General features: G+C 39.7%; 1 protein-coding gene across 1 annotated transcript in view; it reads right to left on the reverse strand.

Annotated features, from left to right (window-relative positions):
• Window positions 1–21,651, reverse strand: part of LOC134850878 (phospholipid-transporting ATPase ABCA1-like) — a 100,825-nt gene that overhangs the window by 33,611 nt on the left and 45,563 nt on the right. Inside the window, exons 2-13 of the mRNA XM_063866638.1 lie at window positions 15,149–15,324; window positions 11,452–11,685; window positions 9,978–10,179; window positions 7,210–7,349; window positions 6,306–6,794; window positions 5,273–5,461; window positions 4,656–4,885; window positions 3,725–3,829; window positions 2,693–2,813; window positions 2,125–2,286; window positions 1,597–1,745; window positions 1,069–1,279 (exon numbers count right to left, since the gene is read on the reverse strand). Of these exons, the coding sequence (XP_063722708.1) occupies window positions 1,069–1,279; window positions 1,597–1,745; window positions 2,125–2,286; window positions 2,693–2,813; window positions 3,725–3,829; window positions 4,656–4,885; window positions 5,273–5,461; window positions 6,306–6,794; window positions 7,210–7,349; window positions 9,978–10,179; window positions 11,452–11,685; window positions 15,149–15,260 (2,344 nt within the window). The 5' untranslated portion in view covers window positions 15,261–15,324. The remainder of the gene's footprint in view (window positions 1–1,068; window positions 1,280–1,596; window positions 1,746–2,124; window positions 2,287–2,692; window positions 2,814–3,724; window positions 3,830–4,655; window positions 4,886–5,272; window positions 5,462–6,305; window positions 6,795–7,209; window positions 7,350–9,977; window positions 10,180–11,451; window positions 11,686–15,148; window positions 15,325–21,651) is intronic.

The raw sequence follows: 21,651 nt of genomic DNA on the forward strand, positions 1-21,651 counted from the left end.
TTAAAGTTTGTTGGGCTACTTAAGGGGCTCTCTTTGATATAATTATGTCTGTGATCGACTAGGTTTTTTTGGCGTAATTTTTGATTAACTAAGAAAAGCCAAAATGACCCATGTTTGGGGTAAAATTTCAGACCCGAAATTCGCAAAACAAATTACACCATAATAATTCTGCTAAAATTTTAGGCAAATTTTGTCTTCATAAGTTTTCACATAAACTCAACCCAATTTAAGAAAAACGCGTTTTAAATTTCAAGTTTAACGCGTTTTGTCCGGTTAATTTAAATCAGCACTGCACAGTGCTGATTTAAATTAACCGGACAAAACGAGCGTAACTTGAAATTTAAAACGCGTTTTTCTCAAATTGGGTTGAGTTTAGGTGAAAACTTATGAAGACAAAATTTGACTAAAATTTTAGCAGAATTATTATGGTGTAATTTGTTTTGCGAAATTCGGGCCCAAAATTTTACCCCAAAAATGGGTCTTTTTTGGCTTTTCTTAGTTAATCAAAAATTACGCCAAAAATACCCAGTCGATCTCAGACATAATTATACCAAATTGAGCCCCTTACGTAGCCTAACAAACTTTAAGGAGGGTATATTCTCCAAAAAAAATATGCAAATTGTTTAAAAATTGTTTTTAAATAAAAAGTTGCTGTTTTATATAGTAAAAACGACCTTTTTTGTCTATCAAACAAAAATAAATGAACTTATACAATGTTTTGGAGAATATACCCTCGTTAAACTTTGTTAGGCTACGTAAGGGGCTCACTTTGGTATAATTATGTCTGAGATCGACTGGGTATTTTTGGCGTAATTTTTGATTAACTAAGAAAAGCCAAAAAAGACCCATTTTTGGGGTAAAATTTTGGGCCCGAATTTCGCAAAACAAATTACACCATATTGATTCTGCTAAAATTTTAAGCGAGTTTTGTCTTCATAAGTTTTCACCTAAACTCAACCCAATTTGAGAAAAACGCGTTTTAAATTTCAAGTTTAACGCGCTTTGTCCGGTTAATTTAAATCAGCCCTGTATTATAAAGCTATGTGTACGGATCTAATGTATACGTACCGTATCTGTTCTTGAGGAACATGGATGTGCCGGCACAGACAAGTTTGCCAGTAGCCATAATGGCAATTCTGTCTCCTAAGAAGTCTGCCTCGTCCATGTAGTGCGTGGTGAGGATGATGGTCCTCCCCTTCCTGTACTTCTGGATCAGATCCCACGTCACCCGTCTGGCTGAGGGGTCCATGCCACTGGTGGGCTCGTCCAGAATAACCACCTACACAAATGAAATGAAATGACGGGAGAGGTTTCGACTGGGACGAACGACTGGTTTCACTCACACAAAGGCCAAGCACTTCGTGCTAGAAAAGTTTAGTACTGGGATGTTATTTTTATTGATCAAATTATCCAGACTGAGTTCTCCCGTCTCCCTGTCTACTCACAAACCAGCTATCCGTTCTATTGAATTTTAACAACGCAGTTCGACGTAGATATTCAAAACGTAGTAGTTTTTTTTCTCTCGTAGTTTTTTGTGGGAAGAAAAGGCATTAAAATTCAGAGCTAGCATGAAAACAATAAAACACTCATACTAGCCTTAGACCCTCCGCAGAAAGCCATAGCGACACTTAGCTTCCGTTTCATGCCCCCCGACAACTCCCTCGCCATCGACTTCCTCTTGTCAGTCAACTTCAAGTCAGTCAGCAGATTAGTGATCTCCTTTGAAATTGAGTCCCCTTCCATTCCTGCATTGAAAACCCAAAGCATTGAAAAATAGCCAAAAGAATGCACTTGTTGTTGAGCAGGGGAACAACAGCAGTTGTATGTATATTGGTTATCTACCTCGTGGATAAATAAAATGGTCTTAACCTTAAGCGTCCTAAAATGAGGACCCTAACATACGGATAGAAACTGTTTTCTGTATCTCATCAGAAAAATTAATGCGGTACAGATCCAAGAGTAACGAGGGTAAAAACTAAATATAAGACAACCGAAATCGGATACCCTAACATAGTCCTTTGGTCGGCCAAGGATTCGACTTTGTGAAAGCCGTCTGCTGCAACTTCCAATACCAAAAACTAGTGACTAATTTAGAACGTGGTTCGGTTCTTTAGCTTGGCTTGCCTTTGAGTTTGCAGAAGAGGCGCAGGTGTTCCTCCACTGTCAGGTTGTCATAGAGCACGTCATGTTGAGGACAGATGCCCAGACTCTCTCTGATCTTCTCCATGTCTTTCTTGATTGACAGTCCATTGATCAGAGCATCGCCCGAACTTGGCTCGTACAGGCCTATAGAGATACATTTCCAGCAAAACAACCTTCATTACACAAACTATGACATTTTATACTCTGTTAATGAACAGCCAATGTTATCAATCCCATATTTATCACTATAAAAATCTATTTCATCCTTAAGGAAATAACCAATTTCTGATAATAAAAAGAAATGCGGGGCGTAGCCATTAGCATGTGTGCCTATTCGCATGCTTTCATTTTTTAACTGGGTGGGCTTTGAGACGAAAAACAAATAAATTAAAGTTTCAGATAATTTCGAAATTTGATTTGTCAGGGGAATTGAAATTTCATTTTCGCCCAATTAAGAATTCGGCTGAGTGCAGGTTGTTCAAAATAGCAATTTTCAAACTTAAGTTAACTATAATAGAGCCAAGTTGGTAACCCTGGATACATGACTGACCTGTGAGCATGGAAATAGTGGACGTCTTGCCAGCTCCATTGTGGCCCAAAAACGCAGTTGTCTGGCCTTCAAACATCTTCACATTCACGCCACGCACCGCCAGCTTCCCATTTCCGTATTTCTAAAGAATATAAAGAATGACCGGTTGCTGTGCAATTAGTACATAAATTTCCAACCACGATAATAAAAAAATTGAAAATTTTTTTTTCAATTTTTTTTTGGTCTGATGAGAGGATCTGAACGAAAGCCTACACTGAAGGCATACTTGATAGTGTACGTAAATTAGACAAATGAACAGAGAAAAAAAAAGTATGGTTCTAAATTATTTCTGTTTTTTTTAAATGCCATTAAAAAGTTCCGAGACTTTTACAAAATGACAACTGATAACTCTTAAATAATTTTAGTAGCACAGAATGTTCCGACTACAGTTCCCTATCAAATAGAAAAAAAACTACAAATCCAGAAAACCTTTCTAGCAAATAAAACATGGCGGGCAAGGCTTTCATGTGCTACCTCACTCGAACCCACCTCATGCTTATTAGGTGATACCTGACTTTTCATTGGAAAACAACCAGCACAAACCTTGTTTCCAATTCTAAAGCTCGGAAGTATAAATGATTATCTACGTTATTTGGTAAACGCCAAAAAAAATTTTCTCAAGTTTCCTTCTGCAAGCAGTTGTGTACCATATGATTGCAACGAGCACGCTTTTCAGAGTGAAATGAACAAACATTTCGCAGCCCAGAAAAAAAACATCAATGAAAGCAAGCATTAGTAGAGTGAACAAATTCAATTGACCATGCTATGATCCGATAAATTTGCGAATTGTTTCTTTCAATCATGCATAAATTAATCCAGTCCATCGTTTTCTAGAGGGTAAAAACATCACATAATTCAGTGATTTGCTTAACTCACTCCGCTTTCACAAATGCCCAGAAAGCCTTCCTTTTTCAACAATTATCAGCCTACTCCATTAACGAAAAGCTACACATTGATTTGATAAAGAAAGGAGATCGCTGATGGGTTTGTTACCTTGTGCAGATTCTGGATGTGGATGCCCACTTTCAGCCCCTCGGGATCCTCCTCGAAGTTCTCCTTGTCTCTCCCTCCATCAGTGTGATCTGCTTCTCTCACCACCTTCACAAAAACAGCAGCTACTTCATTCTCTCGCCAACAAGCTCAAAACATTGCCAACAACCAGTTGGAAAACAGACAATGAACGCAACAAAAGAAGAAAAAATATATGGACTTGCTTAACTTCAAAGAAAAGATATGGCCTTAAAGCTCTGTGATTATCCAGAGCAATTTATTTGATAATTTTAAACCAATTAGAGGAAGCTGGATCAATAGGTAAACTTTTTATTCCGCTGTGAAATCTGTAACTTAAAATCTTTCGTTTCGAAATCAGAAGTCGATCACATTTTTGTGACCTTTATATTTTTGCTGTTCGATAGAGAAGTTTACCTTCCTTTTAACAATGGAAATGAACTGAGCTTAAAAAGAAATCAAAAGTCGAACCGCGAAAAAGTAAATTTGAGCCTGAACAAATCTCAGGACTTTTCAAAAATGTAAATAATCTCCAAGACCTACACAAGAGTATTCGCTACATTCATGACTCATAGTCATTCGTACCACCTCCATGTTGTACTTTCCATTTTTATAAACAAACTTTTATCTTTTTGACTTTAACATCCCAACGAAATCAATTAGAGAATCGTAAAGCGCTCTATTACAGCGGCTAAGTCGCAGTCCGCAGACAAACGCAAAACAAAACAGCAAAAAAGGAGCTTTAAGAATTCACTAAAAGCAAAAACAAGTCACAGAGAAAATGGTCTGAATAACACAATTTTGCTGACTACGACATTCGACCGACGGACCACAAGATTACGCGTCCCTCGCCCTGGTGAAAAACTCCTCAAGTGAGACTTTTGCTTCAATCTTTTTATGAACTCAAAATGCAAACCTCTACGTGTCTTCTCTTGCGCATAGTATCCGGACACCAATAGGAGGGTTTGAAGCAGAAAATGGGCGATTTGGCCACACCGTAGATGCCTGGATGCACGTTCTCCAGGTACCAAGTGAGGAGTATGAACACGATGGCAGACACAATTTGGCTGGTGAAGATGTTCACCATCATCAGGTCGTCGTTGAATGTCCTCGTCTCAGTCAAAGTGTCCATGTTCACTCCAATACCTTCATCATTCAAAAGTCAATTTATTTTTTAAAATATGAAAGCATATAAACCTGCAACAACTTACAAAAAACACGTTTCTAACTCATTTATTTATTCTTTAAAATTACAATTTCGAAAATGGTTATTTAATTTTGAAAAAACTATGATTCAAAATGCAGATTCGACACATATAATACCAAAAGCTGACACGATGACGCAATTAAATCAAACTGAAACATCCGAAATATTAAAACAGGTTTCACTCGCTAACACGTTACAACGAGCCGTTGAGATGTCTTGTTTTCAACAGATCTCATACCCTAAAGGAATAGTCTTTCACCTCTGCCGTTCCAATTACATATAAACAACCAACGTTAATATTGCATTTCCATGCTAGCAAGCTGTACCTCTATTTTCCAACGAGGTAAGCATCAGCACTCCGAAACAGAATCCCAGGTTGGGAATGAACGAGAGCAGGATTATGATTCCGACGCCCAGGGTGTTGTAGAACCCATTGGGGTTTCCAGGGTCCAGAAACAACCAGGGAAAGTAGGTGAAGAACCAGATCACTCCAGTCATCACTGCTGCAGTATTGGCTGAAACGTCACACAAATCAAAAATATATCTGTTTAGTCAACCAGCCCAGAGGCGCAACCCGGAGGTTAATTATGTAAGATTGAACTAGAGCTCACTTAATCATGACGAGCCCACTCATTATTGGGTATCTTGCAATCGCTTACCCATCAAATTGCCACACACGTACGATTTTAACTCGCAATCATATGATTGATGGGCGCCATTAAGTTCGGATACGGCCAAAACCTTGATACAATAAATACACAATCAATTCATTACAAAAACCCAAATCAAAAAATTAAAGGGACTCTTTTCCAGTTTCCCACACACTCGGAAAATTACAAAATGAAGCTGTTCAAAAATTGTTCACACGGCATTTTGCATGTAAGAAATGTTGTAAAAATTTGTTCACCTGTTCACGCTGACAAGTTTTGATGCAGTTTATAATAACAAAAGTAATTTTAAATAGACTTTCTTATATTGAATTTCAGACAAAAATCAAAGGGGAGCCTGGAAAAGAGCCATCAAAAGTATTCTCATTTGTGATATTATCAACACTAGAAAAACTCAAGGAGCAGAAAGGCTTCACTTCCTAAAAATAACTATAGATGCTTGGTAGTTAAGATTGTCATTTCGAACAATGAGGAAGCAATGGAAAAAATGAGTTTGATTCTATGTGCTGCCTCAATCTTTACAAATACACTCTTCTAGGATCGAATGAGTTACTTAACTTCGTCAGTTATTGCTATTCGGCTTCCAATCCATTCGGTTCATAATGCACACTATCGATGAATGTTCGCAGAATTGAACACTACTTTTAAAGTTAGCTTCGCTTTTTGAATGGTAGATTAAAATATGACTCACCATTTGAAAAAAGCGTTGAGAATAGAAAGCAGCAGGCTAGTGCTTGAATGGAGTAGAACATGAACACGAGGAATACTCCGAAGTAGGAGGAGTACTCGAATATGGCTCCCTGGTCGACTAGTTTGACAGTCAGGAAGAATGTCATGAGAAAGGAGACCACCAAGAAGATCACTCCGAAATGGAACATCCAAGCCACGTTGTGCAACCACGGTCTCAAACCCATCATTTTCATCGACTCTTTCAGACGTCTCTCTTTCTCCAAAACCAGTTGTTTCACGACCAGAAGAACCAGAGAGATCATTGAAATCACAAACACGAAAGGTAGCAGCGTGTTCAAAAATAGGTTGAATGTGTTCAGCGAGTAGGGAGGGTAGGGAATGCGGTTCATGTGGATTTCAGAAGTAGAGGAGTCCCAGGTGCCTCCGAGGTGCAACAGGATCCCGAGATTCAGAGCCAGTTGCAGAGAGAGAAATCCTTCCTCGAAATAACCTAAAAATAGCCATAAAATCGATTTAAGCTTTTAAAGAACCAACAAAATAACTCTTTCTCAAGATTATAAACTGAATGTACCACTGGTTTTGTAGAAAAACAGGCGTAGCGGAACGATGCTGCATTTGCTCTAAATTACCTTCGACGGTTCAAGATTCATGCGACATCACGACTTGTCTTCTTGAAAGTCCTCTTAATAACGTATTCGAACCGCAATGATACATTTGAAAGAACTATTGTCTGAACTTTTTCTGCCAGTCAAACTATGATGAGCCTTTCTTTAAGTACCCTTTTTCTAACTCAAATGTGGAAGAATTTGCCTTCAACATGACTTCAACTGCACATCTCTATAAAAACGCGAGTCTAATGCCCTTACAGCGGTGCCACAACATCCAGAAATAATGAGAGTTTTTACCTGGAGGTATTGGGGCGAACTTGGAGTCGTCTTGTCTGTGACCGAATGCCCTCGCATCGTACTCCTCGCCAGTGCGCCAGTTGTTGAATCTCTGTCTGTCGTCGTCCAGAACTGCGCCCGACAAACCATACTTGTCAACACTAGAAACAAATTGTAAAGAATTGTCAGCATATCAGCGGCTAGTGATGATGTATGTAATTAAGAAATACAGTACAAATATAATAATCAATTATACTTTTTTTGTTCATAATATTTATTACCAAAGCTAATTTAACGGCAACTGTTGTGGTTTATTCACTTTACAGTTTGAATCCTCCTGTTCCAGCATTTTAATAAGTTGTTTCGCTTATTAAAGCATTTCCACGAAACCAACAAAGAGGACACTGGAAGACATTAGTTTCCAAATGAAACATTTTTTTTCCAAAACAGTACCCCAAAAACATGATCTTCTGATTTTCGCTTGAGTCACGGTCAAAAAGCTTAAGAGAGTCGTTTAATAATATGATTCTCGTGAACGAAAAAAAAATGCATTTTTTTTTCAAGTTAACTTGAACTAATTGAGAAAAAACTCGAATGTGTGATGTGTGGCATCAGATTAAGTCCCTTTCAATCACGAGGCGCTTTTCAGAGAAAAACAAATTTCGAGAAAAATGGATCCGAATTTTTTTTCTATTCAAACTCAAACTTAGCGGACACTATCCGGATATAGTACTCCTACAATTGTCAAACTTCTGGTCAAGCTGATTTCTCTTCTTGCACCTTTTCATCTTATTCACTTGTCTTTTAGAAATGAAATTTTTTTCAAGTTTTTTTTCAATTTCATGATTTTTCGAAATTGTTTTCAATTAAACCTTTGTGTTTGGGAATTTTGCTACACAAACAACCAAAGAAATGCCAAAAAGTAGCTTTAAAAAGGTAAAAAGAACAAAAAAAACTAAGAAGATTTGAAAAATCAATGACCTTCTCATTAAATAAAGGTTTTCCAATTGGCTGCCCTACACAATCGTACCACTGACGCTTATATAAACCGAAGACATCCGGCAAAAGGAGCTTCAAAATTCACAAAACACAAATTTTGCATGTAATGTTTTTGAATGTAAGCAGCTAAAGGTAACCACACTATTTTATATGTAAAAACTAGAAAGTATGAAGCCAAATTTTGTATTAACTAAGCATTTAAAAAATCTCGCAAACTATATTTGGGAAATCGAATTTTAATTATTATACCGTTATTTGGTAAAATTATCTATTTTCGGTCTATTTGCTGAATTCTTGACAGTGTTAAATTATTACTTAGCTATTGTAAAAGCGCATTGGATTATAATGCCAATGCTGCATCCTGCTTTTACAACCAATGCTGCTTCAGTAGCAGATTTGGGGTTGGGGCGGACGCCCCCTCTCCTCGGGGATTCGATCCCCTGACAATCCAAAGTCTCCCTCTTCGGTACTATTGTAAGACATCCAATTTTGGTTGACCGACCCTGTAGTTTTATAGAGGTGCCAGCATATACTAATTTTCAGAGTAGCGCGCGCCAAAAAAACGATGTTTTTGCCAGACTTTCCAAAAGCATTAAAACGCATTGTTTGCCGCATTTAATCAAAAAATTACCTGCAGCGCAGAAAAAAATGTAAAAATAGGGTCTTTATAGTATTCTGAGAGCGCTCGAAAAATCAGTTTGCTCGACCTAGAAAAAAAGGTTGACAAAATTTTTGAATAAGTTTAAAATCCCCCAACCGACAGAAAAAGCTCCGCTTGTGTAAATAACGAGATTTAAAAAGCAATTATTTCTTTTTATAGGGTCTTTCATAGACTCTTCATTGAAATATAAACGAGGATTCTATTCTTTTCCTAATAAAAACATAGCCAACAGACTTAAAAAAAAGTCAACGATTGCAAGCAAACAAAAAAATACTGACTTTCTTTAAAAAACTCAGCTTTCGAATTTCGAAGAAAAAAATAGATACCCTTAAAGCTATTTGAACTTCTGGAAAGATTTAAAATTGGCACTTTTTTGATTAACAAAATAATTTTATTTGAGAAAACTGGATCAATAAGTAGTTTTTTGTTCCACTGGGAAATATGAAAATTAAAATATTTTTTTTTCGAAACTGGAAGTCGATCACGTTTTTCGTGATTTTTACACTTTTACTGTTCGATAGTGGAGCTTGCATTCTTTTCGAAAAATTAAAGGAAGTGAACTTGAAAAGAAATTAAAAGCCAAGCCGCGAAAAGTAAATTTGAGCCTGAACAAAATTTATGACTGTTCCAAAAAAAAAAATCATCGTGACCTATAAGAGTCTGAACTACGTTCATCGACTCTTGAAAAAAAATCAAAAATTTCCGATGGAAACATACATCCAGATAAAATGAAAATTAATCAAAAATCGCAAAACCAACGTAACGATTAAAAATTAGTAGTTGATATCCATAATTTCATGACATTTATGATGTATAACAAAAAAATAGGTCAGACAAAAAGCTGAACTTCGTAAACACAAGCGAAAACGCCAAGAATTAGCTATAAAAAGGTTAAAACAACAAGGATAACCGGTTACCGTGTAAATAGCACAATGTTCCGACCATAGTCTTACAAAAAAATTCAAAATAGTCTCAGTTTTTCTGCTTTCTGTGTGGCGTGATAAAAGGATCTGAGCAAAAAATATAAATATCGTGACCTATATAAGAGCCTGAACTGTGTTCATCGACTCTTAATTATAAGCGGGTCGCTGGACTTTTCTATATGAAACTGAAAATTTCAGAATCTCACCGTCTAGTGTAGCTCAAGCGAATGTTCATTTTCAGATGAGGTGGCATCGAATTGTCAGTTGGCCAAGCAACGCCCGCATTGTCATCGTCCAATGCTTCAAACTCGACCATTCCGAGGTAGGTGCTCGTCTTCCACACTTGAGATCGCAGAAGGTCAAATCTGTCCGCCAGCTCAGACTCGTCCGCAATGCTAACAAATCCCACTGAAATTAAAGAATATTTCAAGCAGTGTTAATGAACAAGGAAACAATTACAACAAAAGTACATACTTGTTTTGAAAACTTATCAATTTTTGAGTTTCAAAAAAATATATATGAACCTAAAGCTCTTCGAAAAGTTTCGAGTTTCAAAGAAAGAAATATATGGCTTAAAATTTCAAGAATTATGCATGATCGAAATTTTTTATTAAATATACTCATTTAGAGAAAATTCGACTGGAGTATTTTTTTATTCGGCTGGGAAATCGTGATGAAAATCCACTTTCGCACCTAAAAGCCATTCATGTTTTTGCACTCTCTTAATTGGAGAGCACACTGACTTCCTTTTAGCAAACGAATTTGGAGTGAACTCAAAAAGAACTCAAGACAGTCTGAACTTGAAAAGAAAGTAAAATTGCCAAAGATCAAATTTGGTCTGATCAAATTTTAAGACTTTTCCGGAAAAAAAAAACAACCACACGGCCTACATAAGTGTCTTCACTTCGTTCCTTGACAGAATCAATTTGTTCATTAATGCTTAGAAAGCGAGCATATATTGAAATATATCATCTGAAAAAATACCGCAAGATAAGCGTAACTTCTGAAACGGATTTTCATAGAAACTATAAGCTTGTCACATAAGCTAATTGAACAGTCATGTTTTGGAATTTCAAACACTAACTCTCAAAAACAGGCCGGACGCCAATTCTAAGGGGTCACACCACTCATTATGTTCCAGCATAAAACATAAAGCGAAGGTTCTTTCAAGTTCCGCACAACACACCTGTGATTTTTACGTTACTTAGGTTTACATTACCCTGCCCCTGGAAAAGGTTGAAAAATCAATGGTTCACCCACAAACTATTTTGTCAGTGGCGAGGGGAGGGGGAGCGAGCCAAAACCGATATCTTCATTTCTTGTGTAGCTATTCTTAGGTGACATTGGCTACCTTCAAGTTCCTATATGCACACTATGTAGCCGAGTTCTGCAGTCAGGTGGAAAAACTACTTGCTCGGCTCAAATAACTCTTCCAGTTCATCTTTAAGTACTTTTTTAAAATATTTTTGATGCTAGTTACGGAAATTGCCGCTAGAGAGTAGAAACATCATTTGAAAACTAAAACATTTGTTTTTATGACGTTCCTCATACTTGAGATTGGGTTGTAAACTGAGCAAAAAACATTGTATTTTTTTATATTTAAACTCTTGAAAACAATTTGAAGTTATTATCTTGTGAGCATATATTTGAAAAAGGACCCCTTCTTGGCTTGTTTCTAACCTTTGTTGATGACTGACTGAGACTGTTGCATCACAGCGTCAATGAGTGTGTTAGAAGGATAATAGAACACGGTGAAGTTGTCTGCCATTGCTGTCCCATTCTCAAAGGAGGGAATGTCCAGTTGAAAGTAGTTGTCCCAGGGCAGCACTGGAAAGGGGTCGTATGTCTTGGCATCTGGGAACACTTCGTTGTCCACAATTGTGCGCAGCGCTACCATCAATCCCGCGAACGCCACTAAAAAGATATTTCATGTTAATTTGAAGTAATTCAATCACATAGCGATAGAGACGCATTGCAATTCAATATACGCTATTTTTCTCGATTAGTTGCAACGCAAGGAAATAATGATCTACACAGAGGCAAAGTGGAGCTACGCACCGCATGTGATACAAACAGACAGTTGGAAAAGAAACAATGAACGCAAGTTAACAGAAAAAACACTGACTTGTTATTTTTTCTCAAAAAATCTCATCTTTCGATATTCAAAGAAAAAATAGATGCCCTCAAAGCGTTTCGAATTTTTAGAACACTACATGATTGGCATTTTTTAGATTAAATCAATCCAATTTGAGAAAACTGGATCAAAAAATACTTTTTTTTTCGCTGGAAAATCTAAAAACTGAATTCCACTTTCGAAACTAGAAGTCGATCACGTTTTTCAGGATAGTGGAGTTTGACTTCCTCTTCAGAAACGAAATGAACTGAACTTGAAAAGAAATATCAAAAGTCAAGCCGCGAAAAAGTTTTGGCTTTTGACTCAGAGGCGGAGCGGAGCTTCGCACCACTTGCGATACAACACAAACTAAACAACTCAAGTAACAGATGAAAAAAAAAATAGATGAACTAAAATGTTCGTATGTCTCGATGACGAACACCTAGATCCAAGCTTAAGCTGGAGGTACGTGTTTGATATTTTTTGAATTTGCTACACTGATGACGGAAGAAATGCGTGATTTCAAAAACTGAACTTTGCCCAAAACCTTACTTGTTTGTCTACTAAGATAAGTACGTAGAACGAAAGCTTTTATAGGTTTTGAAATTTTCCCAAAGACCTAACGTTTCTCTGATACAAAATTAATGAGTAGCCGCTTCTGAAGGAAAAACTGCGCAACCGCTGCTTCTTTCGTTGAATTTTTCATCTCATATTTGATCGGGGTTAAAGAAAATTCAATAAGTTTCTAAAAACCTGTCAAAGTTCAAAAAATCCAAAATCCCTAATTGTTTTCAGCTAAAAGTAGGTAGTAAAGCAGAGAAGATTCCCAAAATCGAGTTTCTCCATTGAACAGTGAACCTAAAACTTGGCAGCGTGATTTTCGAGTAAAGTCAAAAAACTTCTAAAAAACGGGCAAAGTTTCAAAACTTTCACTTGTTTGAAGGCCATAACTTTTTCAAAAAAAAAACTGGGCGTAGCATTATATAAAAGTGAGCTTTCAACAACCTGTTGTTGATTAAACCTATGATATCAGATTTGGCTGGAAAGTTTTCGAGAAACGCTCAAAAACGGCCAACAAATCAGATAGTTGATATTTCCGAGAATCATAGATTTTTGTTTAAAAAACTGAATTGCCCGCTTATGCAAAAAAGATTCACCCAGCCTGTAATTTCGATTGAATTCAAAAAATCAGATTTGGCAGGGTAGGTCTCGAGAAAAGTCAAAGAGTTTCAAAAAACGATCAAAAAATTAAAGGCCATAAATTTTTGTGTCAAAAGAATTTGAGCTTTCACAACCAGTTCTTTAGATTGAACTCAAAATCCCAGATATGGGAAGGTAGTTTTCGGTAAAATTTAGGAAAGAAAACAAGCGAAAATTGGCTTTTCCGAGTACGATAACTTTTTGTATAACTAAATTAGGGGAGCGTTTCAAATCCGCACTATTCATTAAAACAAAAATGATGAATTTGGTATGCTAGTTTTTAAGAAAAAAAAATTGTATCAACAAAATCGGTGACTTATTTCTCCCACAGTCATTTTCGAAGGCTGCAGACAAAGGAGTGTTAAAACTAAGAATAGGGCAAAACTTGTATTGACGTATAACAAGACACAACGACCATCTGAAAGAAAACTAATGTGATATTACAGATTAACAAGGAGTAAAGGAAAAAGAGACCAGGAGGGTATGCAGGCACACAAGGGTGTAAGTGGTCTTTATATGGATATCCCAATCCCATACATTTAAATAAAACTTACGAAGCGGAAACAAGGCCGACAATCTTTGAGCAGGCACCAGTTGAGTCGAAAAAAAATTTGTAAAACACGTAAAAAAAGTTCCACGCCCCCTCTGAAAATACCCTCTAGTAACTGGCACCCACACAGTAGTTAAAATTGTTTTTTTTTAAATTGAGCATGTCAGTTGAAATTGAGCATGAAATTGAGAAGTGGTTCAAATGATTTTGTTAGACTAGTTGTTAACTAGAAAAAAAGTCTATTCCGATTTGGTAATGCTTGCTAATCGCAAGCGTAAAAAACTGCGAAAAAGTTTTAGCGAACGTTTCGACAAACGTGGTAGGGCTTAGAGGCTAGCGGCCGAACAATACAATCAAAATAATACAGTGCAAAAATATTGAGCGAATGGCTGGGACCCATTCGCAGCTCCTAGCTCATCATATCCGGAAGGTGACCATTAAGATGGTTATACTACAATCAGTACATGTCAAATCAGTTCAACATCATAAAATTCCTGATTTGTGTTCACCTTTGAAGAAGCGGCTTCTTCTAGGAGACAGTATTATTGAAAACTTTTTGTAGAATTACTTTTCTTTCTAGAAGTTAAGCAACAGTGAAACTAGTAAAACAAAATACTTCATAATTTGCCAGGGTGTACGCATACGTAAAAGACAACAAAAATTGCGTTTTGCTATGTATTAGTCAGATACCTTGAACAAAGTCAGCAGAATGTTATAATAAAATATAGCCAACACTCTCGGTGCGCGCGCATCATTTTCTAGAAACAGAAATATGGCAAAAGCCAACCGTATTTCAAGGCCTAAAACCAAGTTAATGATCGCAACAACAAATTCCCATAGGCTCATTAAGATGACAATTATTAACACCATAAGTAACTACAATGTTATTTGCGCACAGCATGGCCAGACAAACAAGCCGAAATTTTTATGAAACGGAATACTTCACGTTTGAAAACAAAAGTAGATCCTGTCAGATTCGAACAAAAGGATCTTGGCCGTCCCAGGCATATTTGTTACGTGCAGACAAAAGTGCCGGAGATGCAAACAAATTTGAATTTATTATGAACTGAACTTAAATTTACCATTTCTAATTTTGACCATTCAGTGAATAAACTTATTAACGAAAAAAATTCTGGTGCCCGATTGTAATACCCTTGCTGATCACAAAGATAGAGATATTTCAATGATCCAATTAAAACGAGACCATGAAAAAGCATCTAGACATTCCATATAATTCTAAATTTTTACACAAAAGGAAGTTTGATGCACGAAAAGTCAGCTTGCTTGAACCATAATCGTTAAAAAATCAGTCTATTCTGCATCGCTTAACCCAATTGAGGTAAATGCTAGTCCAAGACTCAATCGACAAATTTTAAGAAAAAAGGTTCAATTCTTAGCACAAAACACTATCATTTTTTTTGCATAGAGTAATATTTCAAATGAATGTATTTTTGACTGAGGGTGTTTCAGTAACAGGAAATTGAAGAAAATGATTGTGACACTGATGAGCTCACCTGGCAAAATTATGATGAGAAGGGACAAAATCCAGCTCCGAATCTGCAGAAGCAGATTTTTCCATAGAAGCAGAAGGAATTGCTTGAAGGCATTTGCTTTTTTCTGCTTCATCTCAGAGAAAAAAGCAGTGTACTGTACAATAAATTTTTAGAACTAATAATTTGTCATTACTTCTCTGAAAAGAAGGAAACTCATATAACTTAGGAGAATGCCATTGGCTGAAAAAAAAAGAAATTGTAGCTGCCGACAGAAAACGTTTAGCTTCGCGTCATTTGCAAAATACGATGAAAACAGACGGACAGATTGTATAATCAAAACAGATGGAAGCTGAGCTTCGTGACACTTGCGATACAGAGAGCCACCGAGTTTTAAAAAATAAAAAACATGCCCAAATTTCATGTTTGTCTCAAATGAAACGCCTTCTGATGAGAACCAGAGGCAAAAAACAGTGGCCAGGTTTAAATCAGCATTAAAAATTAGCAAATGGGAAATATGCTGACAAAATTGGGTAGACACCTGTTGAGCCGAGAGAAATGACAATTTGAGAATGCATTAAAATAGTAAATTCTGTGCCAGTCGGTCATATTCTGATGTTAATCTTGATTTTGTAACATTCGTCTACTACAGTCACACATGAGGCTTAAGAAAAATAGGCCCTATAACCACTGGCTCAAGGGTCAGGGACACTATCTCTTGTGTTTTCCCACCTCAAGAACGGTCGGAGCCAGTTCGGTTCGCTTGTGACATGAGACTACGACCCGTTACAGCTTAAAGGCTACTACTAAAATATCCCCCCACTCTAGAATTAAGAACGTCCCCATACTTAGGTCTCTAGATACCCAAAATACATGAACGCCGTTAAAAACCGGGTTGGAACAATCCGTTAAGTTACTTTTTATTAGACAGTGGAACTTTGATCCATTTCAGATGGATCAACCTAAAACTCGCCTCACCTCAACATAACAATTACAAAACACACTCTAGAATTTAAATTTGTACTCACATAGCAGCACGCTCAAGAATTGGGAAATGATCCAGTTGGTAACTAACTCAAGAAATAAATAACTAAAAGAAGTTTAATGTTTTATAGTTTGTACGACAAGGATAAGTCTATGCTCTAGAATTTGAGTTCTCATGGACCGTTGGGACACTCTAGTTGTCCGCCTTTCCGCTGAAGGTTCACTCTGGTCCAGCTTTAGAATAGAACTCCAGACACGACTATCCAACTCGTGGGAATACGCTTGTTTCTGTTTCGAATAGGACAGCTCTACTCTTGTTCACTATGATGGAAATTGCGAATAGCAATTTCCCACTCGTTTTTATCTGACTACTTTCCCGCAATTGTTCTAAAATTGTTCTGATTTCTTTTTCTGATTTTCAGTTATCGCGAGAAAATCGTGCATGACATGTTCCATTCGAAATTTTGAAAAATTAAATTTCACTTCAAAATCAAGTATTTTCTGCTCTCCTCAAGGTCAAACTTCCAAATATGACCGACTGGCACATACTCCCCGGACTCGAGATCGATGTCCTCATCGCGCGCTGTCTTCTGCCAGTGAGTCCCAGAAAAACCGAGTGTTGCTCAAGATACAGTGCCAGTGGTCATTTACAGAAGTTTGCAGCAGATTTAAGATTATCTACACCCCAAAATTCACGACCATTTAAAATTTTCACACTATTGCCAAACAGCAACCAAAATCTGCATTTACCTGCACCTTTGAATTTTCGCTTTTCAAGCCAATCATTTAAAAATCTCCTCTGTCCTATTCAATCAGGAAATTGTCATGCAGCATTTTGATTTATATAATAGATATAGTATATTAGTAACAATATTTACTTTGTTAAAATTTCTTTTTCGTGAATCCAAGTTCCACTCGGATTCACACTCAAGCCCCCCTTCCCTCTCAAGACTCAAGATCCATCCGATTTGCCCATTCATCTCGTGCTCTTCGCCTTGGAGGTACTGCATCCTGAAGTGCTAGATGCGGCAAACTGTCTCAACAGTTCCTCTTCATCATCGGAACTAATCACAATCTCCTCCCAAGCCTTCAGCTGTTCATAGGATCGCATCCATTCTCTCTGCTCCTGCAATCTCTTTGCTTGGTTGGGTAGTGCCTTCACCCTAGCTTCTCGGTTCAAGCAAAAGGAGTTGTGCAGGCTCAAGCTCACGTTCTTCGCCAGGTCTTCCTCTAGTATCGACTCCCTCGCTTTGGTGTTGTCTCTAGACATCTTACCCACTCTCTTCCATCCCGTCGTGATCGCATTACGATGGGTTAGCAGGGGTCTCTTGAAAGCTTCCGGCCCAATCTCGGCCTGGAACTGTCGATACTCCTTTTGATGTTTTCTCATGTGATCTTTCGTTGCCCTGTACAACCAAGACGTCAGTGTCGCCCGAAACCATGGAAAGTACCTCAAGCGACTCCATACGTGCCTGACTTCCGTTGGTATGGCGAATACTTTGCACGCAGTCTCAAACAACTCAAGTCTCCTGCTGTAGTCTATCGCGTATATTGACTCAGCCGTTGGCGTCGTCGCCTCCCGATACTTCGTTATGTTCTCTTCTATCCATCTCAGAGCTAACATCGTACTCACTACTAAGAGCGTCACCTTCTGCCGGTGATCCGGTAGTCCGATCGACCGAATCTCTTCCACATCCCACACCAGGCAAAGGTTCTTGTGATCTGGATACCACACCGTTTGTGCCAAACAGTGGCATGGGCATTCCCCATGAGAGATCTCAATGCTCCTGAGATTACGCTCCCCTGAGGCTTCCAAGAGAGGCTCAAGCTCCATCATTTTCTCGTGCATCGTGTCGTTGTCTTCCAGGTTCGGAGTACTTCCCACAGGTTTCCCGATCACGTTTTGTCTCTCGTGATCGCTTGTGTTTTCTCTTTCCAACTTCAGAAGATCTTCTCCCCAGATTTCGCTTAAGTCATCTCTCAATTCTTTTGGTACTGTCCCTTTGATTTTTCTCAACAACTTGTGCGAGTGATGCGACATCCGAGCCAACCTCACGCACTTGGGCACTGAGAAGGCCTTATCCACCAGTATTCTCTGGCTGGACACTTCCACCATCGCCATGTGTAGCGGGTAGTGACTTCCGCACAAGTTGGCCATCATTGACCCTATCAGTGATTTCGCGTTCAATGGCAAGCCATAAGCTTCGCTCAGGGGAAATCCCATTTCCGCCTCAAGACCAACTTTCCAGCTCCGGATGTGTTTTTGAGTCACCTGCAACACCCCGGGCCATGATTCTACGCTCAACGCCGTCACTAAATGATGTTCAGACTCCAGTCTCTCCAGTGCCTGCAGACCACACATTCTCGAGAAGAATCCGAGAGCTGTCGCTATATTCACCGTGGTTCTCGCGTAACATTCCGCTATTATTTGCACTTCACTTTTCTCCCTTTCTGTGATGTCTTCGAACCAAGTGACCAGGTCTTCTTTTTGAAACGACAGTATCCTGACGCATGACCGTCCATCGCAGATGTGCTCTCCGTTCCCACACGTCGAATCCAGACAGCTACCCGGCTCCAATTTCTTTGCTGACCCGGGGTCGCTCGTCCTTTCGCTTGGCTCTTGCATCTGGGGTGTGATTAGCTTATGTAGCACACTCAACTTCGCCAGATCTTCATCTTCCGTTGGGGCTAACCTCACTCGCTCGGTGGTTTCCTCGATTAGACTCGCATGGGGATGTGGACACCAGGAGGGTCTTAGTAGCTTCCATATCACTCCCAAGTTCGTGGTTAACAAGCCATTTCCACCGCCCATGTTCACTTCAACTCTCTTGTTTGAGCGCGGTATGCTTATCACCTCTGGTGTTTTCTCAAGAATCAGGCCCAGGCTCGGCCCCTCTTTCTCCACTGCGTCTATCTCCATTATCCTTTCTGTCCAAAACTTCAGTAGCTCCGCTACCTCATGGTTTCTGTGGGCTCCTCCAGCTTCCGAGTCTAAGAAGGGATTGTAGGCTATTCCCATCACTCCAGACACATATTGGTATTCCCCCTTCTCACTGAGTCTCGAGTACTGTTCTGACGAGGCCAGGTTACGGTGAACATCATGTTCTTCCTCGAACTTCTTATTAGAGAACCTCCGTACCTCGTCCAGCTTTCGATGGTTCTCTAAGGATAGTCTGGAACCATCTTCTTTCTCTATTCCTGTACTCTGATATACGTTCAAGATGATCGTTGAGACTCTTCTCTCCATGGTTTTACTTCCACTTGCTCTCTGGTGGCATGCCAGGATGGTGCTATCAGACATCATTGACATTGTCCATCTCAAGAAACATGTGGCATCTTTTCTCCTAGCCAGGCTCAAGCCTGAATTGTCCCTGGCCACGTGTTGCATCAGTGCCTGATACACCTCCATCTTCTTGCTTCCCAACTTCAGCCTGTCATACGAGGTCAATGTCTCCAACTCTATTCCCACCAGACTCCAGGTGAACATTTATTGTCCCGCAGTTCTAACGAAGGGATTCGCCATTAGTGGCGGTGCTGATGAGGATGTTCTCATCGCCTCTTCAAAATGATCCTTCAACAAACTCTGCCAGGACCTCTTCAGATGACTTGCCATCTCTATCTTATTAACCTCGGCTTTTTGCTGGGTGGCCCAATTGCGTCGCCTGCGAGCTATTCCACTGTCCAACTTCTTCAAGCAGTCCTCCATTTCCTTCAATGTTTCGAGGGCCACCCACCACGTCCGGGAAGTGTTCCTCGTCTTGTTTCTCTCCAATGGATCACTCGTCACTTGTTTGCCCATGTCCTGATGTGCCTTCGAGATCCATTCTTTGCCGATCTCCACTTCCCCTACCTGTCCGTTCGTTGAACCTCTCTTCACGTTTACCTTCTGAGGCTTGAAGTCTTCTTCTGACGTCGAACTGGTGGGAACCTCTATTTCCTTTTCTACTTCAAGTGGTTTCCTGAGCTCCGAGCTGTTCTTGTATGCCGCCGTCTTGCATCGGGCCAAAACGATGGGCGCCGTCTCTCTCAAGTTTCCTTCCGAAACAGCATCCACTGAAGGACTACCCCATCCTTCCACTTCTCTCTTCCTCTTGCGAGTCTTCACCTCTCTGCTCGAGGGTGTTGTGGCTATCATCATTGATTCGACCTCTCCATCCACTTCTTCCAACTCTTGCCTCCCCCCTGCTCGAGCCTTAAGGATATTAGTACTTTTAATCATATTACTAGTCCCAACCTTATCCCTTTTTATATCATCAACCATTTTATCCACAGTTTTTCGTTTCAGAGTAGAGCTGTCCTCACATTTCTCTTTTCTAGTCTTCGATCGTGCGTTCCTCAGCTCCACTAGCTTGTTCAGCAGCTCTTTTCTTGCTTTCTCATCCAGGCCCGTTCCTATCAGGAGCGGTTCCCCGAATCTCACTACTGCGTCCCACAGTTCCTTCTTGAACTTGTCCAGCGTCGTCTCGCTGCCCACTTCTCGATTGAATTCCTCCAGGAACTCCTGCCAAGCGTCATCCTCGAGAGATCCCAAGAATATGTCCCTATTCCCTTCGAACGTGTTCTTCTCCCTTTCCTCCGAGCTCAAGAGTAACATCCCCATATTGAAGGTTTCACCTGCCAATGGCAACTCTAGGTTCTTCCGTGGAGACGGAATCAGGGGTGGTGTGGCAGTATCTGCCCAATTCTCCTCGCTCAAATCTTTCAACAGCTCTTGAGTGGTGAGCTCCTCCCCTGATGGCCCTGGTTCAGGCGTATTCCCCACTTCCATGTCTTCACCAGCTTCACTGAGAGTTTCATCCATACTCTCTTCTTCTGACTCATGTCTCCTTCTCTCGAGAATTTTCTTAAATCGGTCCTCGACGGGTCCGCTCCTCTTGTCTCCAGGTGTGTCCACGGACAGTGGTGATGGTGTCGCGGGATCCAGCTTTTTGTATTCCGTCAGTGCTACGTGCAGTTGACCTGCTGCATCTAGTTCTGTTCCTTCCTGTCTTATTTCCACCTGTTCCAAGCCATAGGGCGCCTTATATTTTCTCGTGGCAAATTTCATGTCGTCCACCAGTGCGACGTGTCCCTCCATCACGATCATCCTGCCATCATCCCATATGGGTAGCATATTCTCAAGTCCTTCCTTCTCAAGAGTCCTCAAGACTTTCCGCACCTCATATCCAGGGGGCTGCGAACCTCTACTCTTTTTCGCTTGCGTCGTCCACGAATTTACCTTCATCTCGCTGGTATGGAAGTAGACCGCCGCCGTGTAGCCAATGAACAGGGGGTCCCAGCCATCAGTGAAATCCTTCTGCATTTCCTCCGCCCTCATCCTCGCCATTATGGAGGGAACTACCAAGGGACTATTCATTCCTAAGGTCATCCTCCTGACTATTGGGAACTCAGGCATGGTTGCCGGGAGGATTTCTTTCTCCATTATGGTCTCTAGCTCCCTCTTCACCAGTGCGAAGCACTCCTTCCAGGCAGGAATTCTCAAGATTTCTCGTCCGTCCGCCGTCAATGGGTTCAAGTTCCAGAATTTGGGATACATTTCAATA

The sequence above is a fragment of the Symsagittifera roscoffensis genome, chromosome 7 (assembly GCF_963678635.1).
Source record: "Symsagittifera roscoffensis chromosome 7, txSymRosc1.1, whole genome shotgun sequence".
Taxonomy (NCBI): domain Eukaryota; kingdom Metazoa; phylum Xenacoelomorpha; order Acoela; family Convolutidae; genus Symsagittifera; species Symsagittifera roscoffensis.